The sequence below is a fragment of the Piliocolobus tephrosceles genome, chromosome X (genome assembly GCF_002776525.5).
Source record: "Piliocolobus tephrosceles isolate RC106 chromosome X, ASM277652v3, whole genome shotgun sequence".
NCBI lineage: Eukaryota > Metazoa > Chordata > Mammalia > Primates > Cercopithecidae > Piliocolobus > Piliocolobus tephrosceles.
In genome coordinates, this window is record NC_045455.1 from 12,087,069 (window position 1) to 12,101,349 (window position 14,281).

Sequence of the window (14,281 nt, forward strand, 5' to 3'; positions counted from 1 at the left end):
CTCTTTGTTCCAAATAAATAACCTCTCTGTAAACGTGAATAAGAAAGGTAGTGATTCAACTGTCCAAAACTACAACGAGTAAAAAACACACAGGTAAAAAAAAAAAAGGAAGGAAAACATGTATCATGAAAACTTCTCTGAAAAATAAAACAGGAAATTAAAGATGGGCTTTGCCAATAAAAGGGAAAGATAAATTGTGACTTCATTGAAAAATATCCAGATGGTGAGAATTTGGCATGCTATTATTCTTTGAAAGTATGTTCCTAGGTAAGGGAATTGAAACAATTCTTAATTCATTAATTAAAGCGTGCTAATTGATAAAAATGAGGACATGGTTTCTATTTTCTAGAAGTTACAATATTAAATAATTAGCCTCCATCTATCATTCTTCCTCCATTTCAAACCTTCCCTTATGGGGGTGCATGGTTACGTGTTTAAGGGACTAAAACATAAGCAATACCTCTTAGAACAAGTCTGATAAAAGAAAACCAAAGGGCAAACTGGACAGATAAGAAAAGCACATGGGATTGCAGTATCAAACAAAAGGATGACTTAGACACAAGGACAAATGATGATCAAAGAAGGCAAATACTGAAAACACAAGCCTCTGAATAATAATGCCTGCAGATAAATCATTCGTTTTCATGATTATAGAAGTCAATGAAAGAAGTTTGATAAATGGCAAAAGTCTGTAACACCAACAGCAAAATACATTGAGAAGAGCTGGCAGATTATTTAAATTGTCACTACTAGTGGGTGAAGAAGACTTTTCTTATGCCCCTGGCAGGAGAGCATACCTGTATAATCTATTTTAGAGATTATAAATCAGACTTTTTTCCTTCAAAATATTTCTTACTGTTTTTCATTTAAAACCTATGTATTCCATATCCAAGAATTAATACTAAGAGATTTGTACATGAATCCTGCTGCAAGAATATAAATTATGGCATTTAGAACTTGAATAAGAGAACATATAGATATCTAATAAAAAGAGGATTGATTGAATTCTTTTGCTACAACCATATAATGGAATATTATGCAGTCATTTCAATGACTCTGCAGAATTATATGTGTAACAGGAAATATGTTTAATATATATTGTCCAATAAATTGGCATGTAACAAGAACCTGTAAGTTATCCAAAACAACAACCTTGGAGTCAGAGAACATGTATTAATTTTTTTAAAACTTGCACCACTGGAATTATGTAAAATGGCAAACTGTTCAGATATCTAATTTCTTTTTCTGCAAAAAGAATAATAATTATACATCTTCCTACCTCACTGTGTTTTTAGGAAATTTTAAAAAATGTATTATTCAAGGTTCTTATTTTACCTGTTGACTAAGTGCACATAAATGCTGTTGATAGAACAGCATAAATACATCACTTATAAAATATATGCATGTTTTTTAGACCTATGTATTACATATCCAAGAATTAATACTAAGAGATGTGAACATGAATCCTGCTCCAAGAATATAAATTATGGCATTTATAAATTATGTATATAATATAAAATATAAATTATATAAGTATGATTTTTGTTGTGTTTGTTTACCTTGGCTTAACCATATTCCCTACATTTTATATGGGGAATCAATTATCATTCAGGAGTTCTCCTGCAATAACACCTCCCTCCAAAACCTCACTTGTTTAAAACAACAGGAGTTTCCTTCTCACTCACATCATAGAACCTTGGTGGATCAACAGAGATTTCTGCTATCCATCCTCATTCAGAGACCCAGGCTAACGGGTCAGAGACTGTCTCAAGCACTGCAAATCCTCATGCCTGAGAGAGAATGGCAGATTTTTCACTGTCTCTTATAGCACACTGTCTGCTCAGATGTGATGCAAATTAATTTTACTCACTTATTTTTTTTAAGCCAAAGTCAAATTCATGCTCAGGAGAACATCGATAATAATAATGATGTATTCTTAAATCAGGAAGAATGTAAAACTAATGTTTAGCCTATCATAAGCCATTATATTTTTGAGCGAAACACTAGAAGACTAGATAAAGTGTTTTCCCACCTTTACTCCCAGGAACCAAAATTAGGACGAGTGTCTTTATACCAACATGGTATAGAAATCAAGGAATCACAGGATACAGAATACAAGATATCATATAAGTTATTCTACCTTCAAGACATAATGATCACACTTAGTCACCACCAACAGAAACAAATAATTTAACTTAATTTCTGATATATTTTATATATTTTATGTATATCAGATATATATATAAAATATACAAAATTTATATATCTATAATATATATTATAGATATACAATATATATGGAAATGCATTCACCTGATATTTATATATAAAAATATATAAATATATCAGATATATATAAAATATTAAAAATATATAATATATACAAAATTTATATATAAAATATATAAAATATAATATATATTATAGATATATAATGTATATGTAAATGCCTTCACCTGGTCCCTGACGAACTTCAGTATATTCTACTAGGATTTTTTTTCCAGCTCGTGAGCTAATGAGGCTCTCAGGCTTGAGAAACTGATGGGTCTTTCTTATAATTGCTTTCCTAACTCATGTAGCCACAGCTGCAGTTTTCATTCATAAATTGCAAAATGAACTCTTTAAAAGTTTTCATACTAGTCATTTGCCTCAAAACATCCAGTGCCAATGAGTTTGCATATGTAGCACTATGGGAAAGAAAAGGTACCTGACCTTGACCAAAAGCACTCAACTGGCCATCGTAACTTCTTGGTTTTCATTTTCAAAAATCTTACATAGTGTCATGATTTCCTGTGAAATCACTTTGCTCGTGTAAGGAAACTGATAAACTTATTTAGCTTTAAAGTACTTCCAGAGGCTGAAATGAATTATAAATAATTTTAAAAACCATAACTCTATACATTTATTCAATACCTTTTTAATAAAATAAAGTTTAAACATACTCTATTGCTTAAAAATGGTAGCTAAATAAGTCAGTGAGTCTCGAGAAAGGCAGGAAATATGCATGTTTGAGGAAAAACCTAGTGGAGTTTATTAAGTCCCCAGTAATTTTATTTTACTTGTTCTACATATTAAACAATTTAGAGACAAACAAAAAACCATTGGTAAAATTATATACTTACAGTGATTTTCTCTGTTTGAGAGCTATTTTGTATGCTTTTCTTATTTTTCCATTATATGGTTTGACATTTTTAACTTCAAAATATTAAAGCATTTGTTAAAAGTATACATTTTGTTCATTTTTCTTTTGTTTTAAAATGTAAGTTCATATCCCCATTGGTTTCTGTTCTGTTTACTTCTACTAGCGACATAACCATTTGGAGTTTAAATAATTTTACTGAATGTGAACCCTTTAACTTAAATAATGTTTTAAGATACCAGACCTCCCTTTGCTGTGTTTACCACTTTAAGATAACAGCAAAAATCACTGTACCTAAAGTTCTCTAACTTAAATGTAACTAAAAAAGTATTCTCAATATCAAAAGTCTATTTTTGAGATAAAGTCATTTTCTTTCCCTCCCAAGGTTTTCAATTTGAAATGGAATTGTCCCGAGGATTATAATACATTTTTGAAAAGATACACAGATTTTTTTTAAAAGACACTGGTTAGTCTTCCTATGTTCATTTTTTTTTTTTTTTTTTTTTTTTTTTACATGGCTGGGCCTAATAGATAAAGTTTTTTGTAAATGTAAAATAATAATGTAAAATTATTTTTTGCTGTAGATTACAAGTGTTGGTAAATCAGCAGTCTGAGGGATATGAATTTTAATCTTTGTTTCTTTAAAAGCATGATGGCTTATGCAGCACTATAATGACAATATTACAATGCAGATGGAACAATGGTTCCTGTTTGGGTTTACTAGTGAAATACAGGGCTAGTCAAAAGTAATTCTGAAATTAAAAAAAAATGATTATACCCATATCCTACTCCTCTACTCTTCTACTTACAACTATGAGGGGAAAATGGATATGAGAAAATACCTATGCTGCAAACAATCTGAGAGACTTTATGGAGTTTTCTTTATAAAGAATACTGTAAAGAATCAAAAGGACAGACAATACCAAGAAATGGCAAAAATGTGGAGAAACTGGAAACTCCACACGCTGTTGGTGGAATGTAAAATGGTATCGCCATTTTGAAGATGGTCCTGTGGTACCTCAAAAGGTACAACAGAGTCACTCTAAGACCCAGCAATTCCACTCACAGATACAGACCCCAAAGAAATTAAAAGGCATGTCCACCCAAAAACTTGCACAGGAATGTCTGTAACAGCATTACTCATAATGGCCAAAAAGTAGAAACCCCATGTCCAAATGCCCATTAACTGATGAAGGGTTAAATAACTGTGGTGTATCCATACGACAGGATATTATTCAGCCATAGAGGAATGAAGGACTGACATATGCTACAACTTTGATAAACCTTGCAAACACTTATGCTAAGTGGAGAAAGCCAGATGCAAGAAGATCACTTATTTTATGATTCCATTTGTATGGAATATTCAGAATAGACAAGTTCATAGAGACAGAAAGTTGACTGGTGGTTTCTAGGGGTTCTGGGACAAGAGAATGGGGAGTGGCTGCTACAGGCTAACAGAGTATTTTATGATGATAAACATTTTTTTTTTTGGAATTGGACAGTGGTAATGGCTGCATAATTATGCTAATATATTAAAACACTGAGTGGTATGTGAATTTTATGGTATGTGAGCTATACCCCTATTAAAAATACATTTTAAAAAAAAGAAAAATGCATGGTAAAATTAAATTTCTGATCTAATGTTCAAGTGAAGAAACTCTTTCTCTGTTTCCTCTTTCTTGAACAAATTGGTAATAGTGTCAATTACGAGTTCTTCAAAAGTATACTTCATATTAACTTCGCTATTCTCATGTGAGAAGTGAAATTGCATTTCTTATTTTGATAAATCAAGAGGAATGGAACCTGTGTTCTTCTAGATGAATTTGTCCTTCTCCAATTTGTACTGATCTGATTCCAAGAACACACCCGAGGCTATATGCCTTCCTTCCAAAATGACAAAAGCTTATTCATAGCTATTTGTTTATACAATGAATTTTCAAAAGCCAACACTGTCCTCAAAATAATGTTACTGGGTTTCATAAATGTCAGTGGACAATTAGATGGTCTCATTCAGAAAGCTTTAAGCAAACGTCTAAACTGTTTCTTTTTTTGATGTCACATCGAACTGAACTGAACTGAAACTGAACATACCTTAAGGCTAAAGTAGACTGACAGTGAGTGAGACAGAGTGTCTGTGTGCGAAAGATATATGTAGAGAGAAAGAGAAATATATTTCTCCGTGTACCTTCATTCATGGAAATTGGATTTATTATTAGTTCTAAAAAGACTAATAGCCCCTCATTCAGCGATCTCAGCTGTTTTTTAAATTAAGATGTGTGTGCATTGAATTCATTTGAATCGTGATGGAGAGGCCGTGGCAAGCCCTGAGAGACCTCACTTACCCCTCCCAGAGCAAGGCAGATCAGAGCTTCCCTGGCACTTCCTGATGCTCTCCTCAGCCGACAGAGTGCAGGACTGTGGGTGCTCACACTTCTTCCCGTACCAGCCTGCTTTGCAGTCACATCGTCCGCAATTACACTGTCCATGACCTTCACGGTGAGAGCAGCAAAAAATAAAAATGTACATAAAGATAATGAAGTCGGAATTAGTTTTCATTCTAACAGCAAATGTCACAAATGAGTCAGGATCTTGATGAGTACAATATAACACATTAAGGCAAAGGCATATTTTTCTCAAATTCTTAAATAACTGATTTATGTGAACTGATCTTGAGGGAGTAAAGGAAAGCAACCACTAAAGATAAGATAAACAGTTTAGTGAGGCTATAAACTTCAAGCTGTCAAATTCCAGAAGCACGTGACTGTATTGGTCTGCTGGGGCCTTAAAGGAGTATTTGGGCTGGGCACTGTGGCTCACGTCTGTAATCCCAGGACTTTGGGAGGGCGTGGATGGCAGATCACGAGGTCAGGAGTTCAAGATCAGCCTGATGAACATGGTGAAGCCCTGGTCTCTACTAAAAACTATGAAAAGTAGCCAGGCGTGGTGGCATGCACCTGTAATCCCAGCTACTCAGGAGGCTGAGGCAAGGAGAATCGCTTGTACCCGGGAGGCTGACATTGCAGTAAGCTGAGATCACGCCACTGCACTCCAGCCCAGGTGACAGAGTGAGACTATGTCTCAAAAAAAAAAAAAAAAAAGAAGAAAAGAAAAGAAGGAAAAAACAGAAAGAAATACTTGGTGGATTTGGCAATTAATTCGCATGGAGGGGAGTCACAGGGAAGGGCAAACAATATACTTTTGAAGCAGGATTTTTTATTATTTTTTGCTCTTTAGACTCTATTTTTTTAATATATAAATGTTCCTTTCTCAGTAATTAATGCAATAAGTGAAATTAAAATCAGTATGGATGTAAAAAAATTGACATTAACAGCCAAGTAGACATACTTAACATTTACAGAGCATGTTACAAACAATATCAGAGAGAGTACATATTCTTTCAAGACTTAAGTTTTTTTTTTAGAGCAGTTTTAGGTACACAGCAAAATTGAGAGATACGCAGAGATGTTCCATATACCTCCTTCTCCCTCACGTGCATAGCCTTCTCAATTACCAACAATCCCCACTAGAGAAGTACGCTTGTTATAACTGATGAGCATACACTGACACATCACCATTACCCAAAGTCAATAGTTTACATTAGGGTCCACTCATAGTGTACACTGTATGAGTGTGAGTAAACATATAGTGACATGAATTCACCATTGTAGTATCATACGGATTAATTTCACTGCCCTGAAAACTCTCTATGATCCGCCTAGTCATCCGTCCCTCTCCCACACCTTTCCCCAATCTCTGGCAACCTGGTCTTTTTACTGTTCTCCATAATTTTGCCTTTTCCTCAATGTTATATAGTTGGAGTTATACAGTATATGTAGTCCTTTCAGTTTTTTTTTTCAGTTGGTAATATGCATCTAAAATTCCTCTATGGATAAATTAACTGTGGTACATCGAAAGAATGGAATATTATTCAGAATAGGATTTTTTAAAATAAATGATTTAATGTATTGCTATTTATTAAGGTCTCACAACCACACTCAAATTGGGGGTCACAAACTGACAAAAAGCATGAAATCTAGAATTCAGAAGAGGTCGCTCTTTTTTCTCCCAGATTTATTGAGGTATAAATGACGAAAAAAATTGTAGATACTTAAAGTATGTAATATGATATTTAGATATGCATATGCATTGTGAAATGATTACCACAACCAAGATAATAAACATAGCCATCACCTCACAGAGTTATCTTTGTGTGTGTGTCTATGTGCAGTGAGAATATCTAAGATCTACTCTCTTCATACATCGCAAGTAGACAGTATTACCAACTCTAGTAACCATGCTGTACATTAGATCTCTAGAATGTATTCATCTTATAACTTTGAAAGTTTGTATGCAAAGTCTCCCCATTTCTCCTACCCCTCAGCCCTGGGTAACCACCCTTCTACTCTGTTCCTAAGAGTTCGACATTTTTAGATTCCACATATACGTGAGATCGTGAAGTGATTTTTTGTCTACGTCTGGTTATTTTACTTAACAGAATGTCCTCTAGGTTCATCCATGTTGCGGCAAATGAAAGGATTTCCTTCTTAAGGGACGAATACTATTCCATTGGGTATATATGTGTGTATATATATAGATATACATATATATGTAAATATATGCATATTATGCATATGCATATCAAATCATGTTACATATATATCTATATATAGATATCTCATGTTTTCTTTACCCATTCATCTTACAACAGACACTTGCGCTGTTTTCATATCTTGGTTATTAGGAATAACGCTCCAGTGACCATGGAGTGCAGACAGCTCTTCAAGACAATGATTTCATTTCCTTTGTACATATATCCAGAAATTCCTAGATCGTATAATTCTCTTTTGGATTTTTTAAGGAAACTCCATAATATCGTCCATAATGACTGTATCAATTTACATCCTCACCAATAACATGGAAGTTTTCCTTTTCTCCACATCCCTGTCAACATTTATCTTTTGACTATTTGATAACAGCCATCCTAACAGGTGTGAGGTCATATATCATTGTGGTTTTGATTTGCATTTCCCTGATTAGTGATGTTAAGCACTTTTTCATATACCCACTGGCCATTTGCACATCTTCTTTGGAAAAATGTCTATTCCGGTCATTTGCCCATTTTTAAAAATCTGGTTGTTTGACGTTTTTGGTATTGAGTTGTATGAGTTAGATACAGTTTCAACGTTTGTCCTCTCCAAATCTCACGTGGAAATGTATTCCCCAATACTGGAGATGGGGCCTGGTGGGAGGTGTTTGGACTATGGGGGCAGATCCCTCATGAATGGCCTAATGCTGTCCTTTTGGTGACGGGAGTTCTTGCTCTGGTAGTTCACATGAGATCTGGTTGTTTAAAAGAGCATCGCACCTCCTCTCAACCTCTTTTGTTCCCTCTGTCTTCCCCTCTCTCGCCGTGTGATGCACTAGCTCTGCCTCCACTTTCAGCCATGATCAGAAGCTTCCTGAGACCTCACCAGGAACAAAACCTGGTGCCATGCTTCCTGTACAGACTGCAGAAACGTGAGCCAAAATAGGCCTGTTTTCGGTTCTTGGTTTTGGTTATTTATTTATTTATTTTTTGAGACAGAGTCTCACTCTATTGCCCAGGCTGGAGTGCTGTGGCACGATCTTGGCTCACTGCAACCTCCATCTCCCAGTTTCAAGTGATTCTCATGTCTCACCCTCCCCAGTAGCTGGGACTACAGGTGTGTCTCAACATGCCTGGCTAGTTTTTGTACTTTTAGTAGAGACAGGGTTTTACCATGTTGGCCAAACTTGTCTACAACTCCTTTCCTCAATTGATTTGCCCACCTTGGCCTCCCAAAGTGCTGGGATTACATGCATGAGCCACCATGTGCCTGGCCCAAAATAAATTTATTTTCTTTATAAATTACCCAGCCTCAGGTATTTCTTTGTAGCAATGCAAAAATGGACTAGAACTCATATATTTTGAATATTAACCCCTTATTGGATATATGGTTTGCAAATATTTTCTCTCATTCCAGAAGTTGCCTTTTCATTTTTGTTGTTTCCTTTGCTGCTGTAGAAATCTTCTAGTTCAATGCAATCCCACTCATTTATTTTTGCTTTTGTCGTCTGTGTTCTGGTGTTACATCCAAAAAAATCATTGCCAAGACCAGCGGCATGGAGCTTTTCTCCTACATTTCTTTGAGTAGTTTTAAAATTTCAGGTTTTACATAGAAGTCTTTAATACATTTTGAGTTGATTTTTATACACAGTATGAGATAAGACTAATTTCTTTCTTCTGCATGTGGACATCCAGTTGTCCCAACACCATTTATCAAATAAACTGTCTTTTCCCTATTGTGTGTTTTTGTCATCTTTGTCTAAAGTCAATTGGCTGTAAATGTATGGGTTTATTTCTATGCTGTCTATTCTGTTCCATTGGTCTATGTGTCTGTTTTTATGTTAGTACCATACTGTTTTAATTACTATAGTTTTGTAATATAATTTGAAATCAAGAGCTATGGTGCCTTCAGCTTTGTTCTTGCTGAAGATTGCTGTAGTCATTTGGGGTACATTGTGGTTCCATGTGAATTTTAAGATTTTTTTGTTATTACTATGAAAAATGCCATGAGAGTTTAAAAATTATTATATGTACATATTTATGGGGTAGAATTACATGTTTTGATACATATATAGGTTGTATTATGATCAAATTAGGGTATTTCACATGACCATCACCTTATGCATTTATCATTTGTGGTAAGGGCATTCAAAAGCTTCCCTCATTATTTTCTAATTATAATATACCATGTCTTACTGTTAACTGTCCTCACCCTACTGTGTAATAGAAGTTGAACTTAATCCCGCTATCTGATTTTAACTTGGACCACAGACCAACCTTTCCCCATCCTCCCATCCTCCTCCTCCTGTCTCTGGTAACCACATTTTAAACTCTCTGCTTCTATGATCCCAATTTTATTTTTAGACTCCAATTTTTTAGTTTTTGAAATAAGGTCTTTCTGTGCCTTATTTCACCTAACATGATGACCTCCAGTTACATTCATATTGTTGCAAATGACAGGACTTCTTTTTTTTATGGCAGAATTATCCATTGTGTATATATACTACACTTTTTAATCTATTCATCTGTTAATGGCCACTTGTGATACCATATCTTGACTACTGTAAATAGCACTGCAATAAATAAAGGAGTACAGATATATCTTTGACATATTGATTTCGCTTCTTTTGGATATATATTTAGTAGTGAAATTTTGGAATCACATGCATATTATAGTTCTATTTTTAATTTTTTGAGGAACCTCCATACAGTTTTCTATAGTGACTGTACTAATTTACATTTTCACCAATAGTGTGTCAGTGTTCTCTACCACCTTGCCAACATTTGTTTTCTTTTGTCTTTTTTTATTATAATTCTATAATAAAACCGATTCTAACTGGAGTGAAGAGTATCTCACTGTGTTGCTGATTTGCATTTCCCTGGCAATTAGTGATCTTAGTCATATCTTCACATACCTGTTGGACATCTGAATGTCTTCTTTTGAGAAATATTTATTAATACATTTTGCCTGTTTTTACATTAGCCTGATGTTTTCTTGCTGTTAAGTTCCCGATGTATTCTTGATATGAATCCTTTGTCAGATACATAGTTTGCAACTATTTTCTCCCCTTATGTAGGTCTATTTGTCATTCTTTTCATTGTTTCCTTTTCTTATCAAAAGCTTGTCAGTTTGATGTCATTCCATTTATCTATTTTTGTTTTTGTTACTTATGCTTTTGAGGGCTTATTTTAAAAATTCTTGCCCACAGTAAAGTACTATCCTATGTTTTCTTCTAGTAATTTTGTAGCTTTGGGTTTTACATTTAAGACTTTAATGCATTTTCAGTTGATTTTTGCATATCATGAGAAGTAGTGGTTTAGTCTCATTCTTCTGCATATAGATATCCAGTTTCCTCAGCACCATTTATTGAAAATATGTTGAAAATCAGTTGGGTGTCAGTCATGGGACTTTTCACAGAAATTGCAATGAATCTGTAGATCACCTTAGGTAGTGCGAACATCTTGACAATATTTATTTTTCTGATCCATGAACATGAGATATCTTTCCATTTATTTGTGTCTTCAATTTCTCTCATCAATGTTTCATATTTTTTGGTGCAATAATCTTTCACATTCTTGGTTAATTTTATTCCTAAATATATTATTTTTGACACAACCGCAGATAAGATTGTTTTCTTAATTTCTATGTTGGTTACTTCACTGAAGCAAAATGTTATCTTATGGAGTCTCCACATTTTATTTTCACGCACTTTTAAGCAAATACTACAGGTTTAGCCTAGAGACCCTTAGAGTAAAACTGGTAACCTACATGGAGTTTACAATCCTTGAAGATTAGCCTAGTGTATACAAAAGAGATCAGAAAAGATATTAAATTTTTTGACACATGAATATACAGTTTGCAAAGAATTGTGAGAAACAGTGGTATGGTTTAGCAAAAATCGACCTACATTATCAATAAAATAATGGGTTCAAAACCTGGTTCTGCTTCCTACAAAGTGGGGCTGGTCAAACGACCACCTCTGAGTTTCAGTTTCTTCATTTTAAAAGGAAGAAAATATATTATCAATCCACATTTATTGGGAAGTATATTAAATAGTTTAAATGCTACATAAAAGGGAGCTACTACTATTTGTATTCATCAGGTCCCACAATATAAGCAGGTAGAGGAAAGCACAGTTTCAACGAGCTTTCCGTAATTCCTAATAAACATGAAGCTACTCATCACTGCAGATGCAGAACAAAGTATATTTCTATAATTGCTGCAAAAATGCATGAAGAATTTTAAAAGTGGAATTACACTCTTTAAAAGTACATATAAATGTTAATGGATGAAAATGCAGACTTTCTTTAGCATCTGATACTAATGTATATCATCCAATATGAAAATTGGCCTCCAGTGAAGACTAGACCCTTTTACTAATACTCTTTGAGGTTTGTGGTTCCATCTTCTGAATTTGAAGAAACTGGACAATATACATATGTAGAAGCTTTTCAACATTGATTTAACTAATTCTTATTTTTAAAAAATCACAAAATCATAAGTCAAAGTGGAATGAGACATTAGGGATCACTGAATTTAAATCTCTTATTTAACCTCAATTTCAGTTCAATTCAGATGCTCATTTGTTGATCATCGGCTATGTAACAGAGTCTATTTGACAAATTGTTGCCATAATTATCTACTCTAGACTTCAGTTGAAAGGAAAAGAAAATTGTTATTATTAATAAACATACATAACATACGAATATGATTATTTAGACCTTACATTGTGGGAATTTTTGTAACAGTTTATGCCTATTAACAATGATATTTCATATGTTGTTGGGTTCTATGGCTTTTGCCATTCATTCACCTCCGTTTAAGAAGTTCCCATTGGGCGTGGTGACTCAAGCCCATAATCTCAGCACTTTGGAAGGCCGAGGTGGGTGGACAACCTGAGGTCAGGAGTTCAATATCAGCTGGCCAACATGGTAAAACCCCATCTCTACTAAAAATACAAAAATTAGCTGGTCATGGTGGCACATGCCTGTAGTTCCAGCTACTTAGGAGGCTAGGAAGGAGAATCGCTTGAACCCAGGAGGCGGAGGCTGTAGTGAGCTGAAACTGTGCCACAGCACTCCAGCCTGTGTGACACAGGGAAACTCCATCTCAAAACAAAAACAAACAAACAAAAAAAACCAAAGAAGTTCCTATCTTTCTTTATTTTCAGCCCTTAGGTAAGGTTAAGGGCAAACATTGCAAACAGATCTGCATTGGAAACGCATATATAAATAATGATTTTAACACATGTATCTTTAACATTTAAAGTGCAGTCAATTCTGTTGTTTCATAGGAGCCAATGGCTTTGAAATTCTTGGAGACAAGTGGTTTTATTTCAGAGATAGTTAGATCTGTTGTGAGGAAACTGGGCAAAGTACAGAACATGCTGACATTTGTGAGAGACTTGTTGATACTGGAACAACAACACTGCTTGTTGACACTTTAACAATAACATTGAAAACCAGATAGAAGAGGGAGAAAAAGTTTCTCTACTCTTGAAAGTTTAATGGCTGTGAAGGTTAGAACAATACATCTAGCAGATGCAGACCGCGGGATAATGGCTGTGAAGGTTAGAACAATACATCTAGCAGATGCAGACCACGGGAAATCCCTAACTACCCAACAGCTTGCCCCTGCCACTACAGCCCACCTGAATTCACAGGCAGTCATTCCCCAACAGGAGGATTCCCTCCGTGGAGAGGGAGAATAAAGTAGAAACCTTGGGGGCAAAGGCAGGTACAGAGGGAGACCCATGACTGAAGGGAGAACGTTCTTAAGTTGCATAGTTGGAATCCATCAAAAGCAACCATTATTATCTGAAGTCCATTCACATGTTGACATCAATAAAAAAATGAGGGCAGAATAAAACAAATCCTAAAGACAGAAGTTATTCAAAAGAGATTTTTAAAGTTAGAATCCCATCCAATAAGTAACAAAAGTCAGATTAGTTGTGGAAGCCTTAATATCTTTTTTTAAGTTCAGATGCTCTAGACCAGCAGGAAGAAATCATTGTCAGTCTTTTACCTTTATTCTCTCATATGCACGTTCTATTTTCTTATCATTTTATTTTTCTTGGTCAGTTTTTAATTCTCTAAACCTTTTTCCCCTTACATAATTCTACTATTGCAGCCTTATTTTTATATCCCATTGCTATTTCTAATGCTCTTCTACAAATATGAGGGGGAAAATAGAGCCTATAAGCTCTCACACCTCTTTTCCTGTATACTTAATGCAGCATCATGAACATTCTCCAGGATCATGCTTCTAACTGCATGCTTCACCTCCAGGCACTGCCAACTATAGCAAAGCTTGCAAGAATATAAATGTGTCCTTACTTTGACATGCATGTGATGACTCCTTAATAGCCTTCGCAATAACACACCTGCAGCCAATTGCCTGCACACTGGGATGAATTTAAGAGATCGTGTCATTGCTGTGATTGGCTGAAGGATAAAAGACCTTAGCCCTAAACAGGAAAGTATCAAAGTGGGAGAATATTGTTTAGTTCAAGATGGCCAATATTCCTCCTCAAATCATCCACTGATATGTCTTCTAT

At 34.8% G+C, this 14,281-nt stretch overlaps 1 protein-coding gene across 3 annotated transcripts in view; it reads right to left on the bottom strand.

The window, feature by feature from the left end:
* Window positions 1–14,281, bottom strand: part of ITGBL1 (integrin subunit beta like 1) — a 258,687-nt gene that overhangs the window by 107,912 nt on the left and 136,494 nt on the right. For all 3 annotated transcript variants that reach the window (XM_023218003.3, XM_023218002.1, XM_023218001.2), the window contains one exon: window positions 5,482–5,628. In XM_023218003.3, the coding sequence (XP_023073771.1) occupies window positions 5,482–5,628 (147 nt within the window). The remainder of the gene's footprint in view (window positions 1–5,481; window positions 5,629–14,281) is intronic.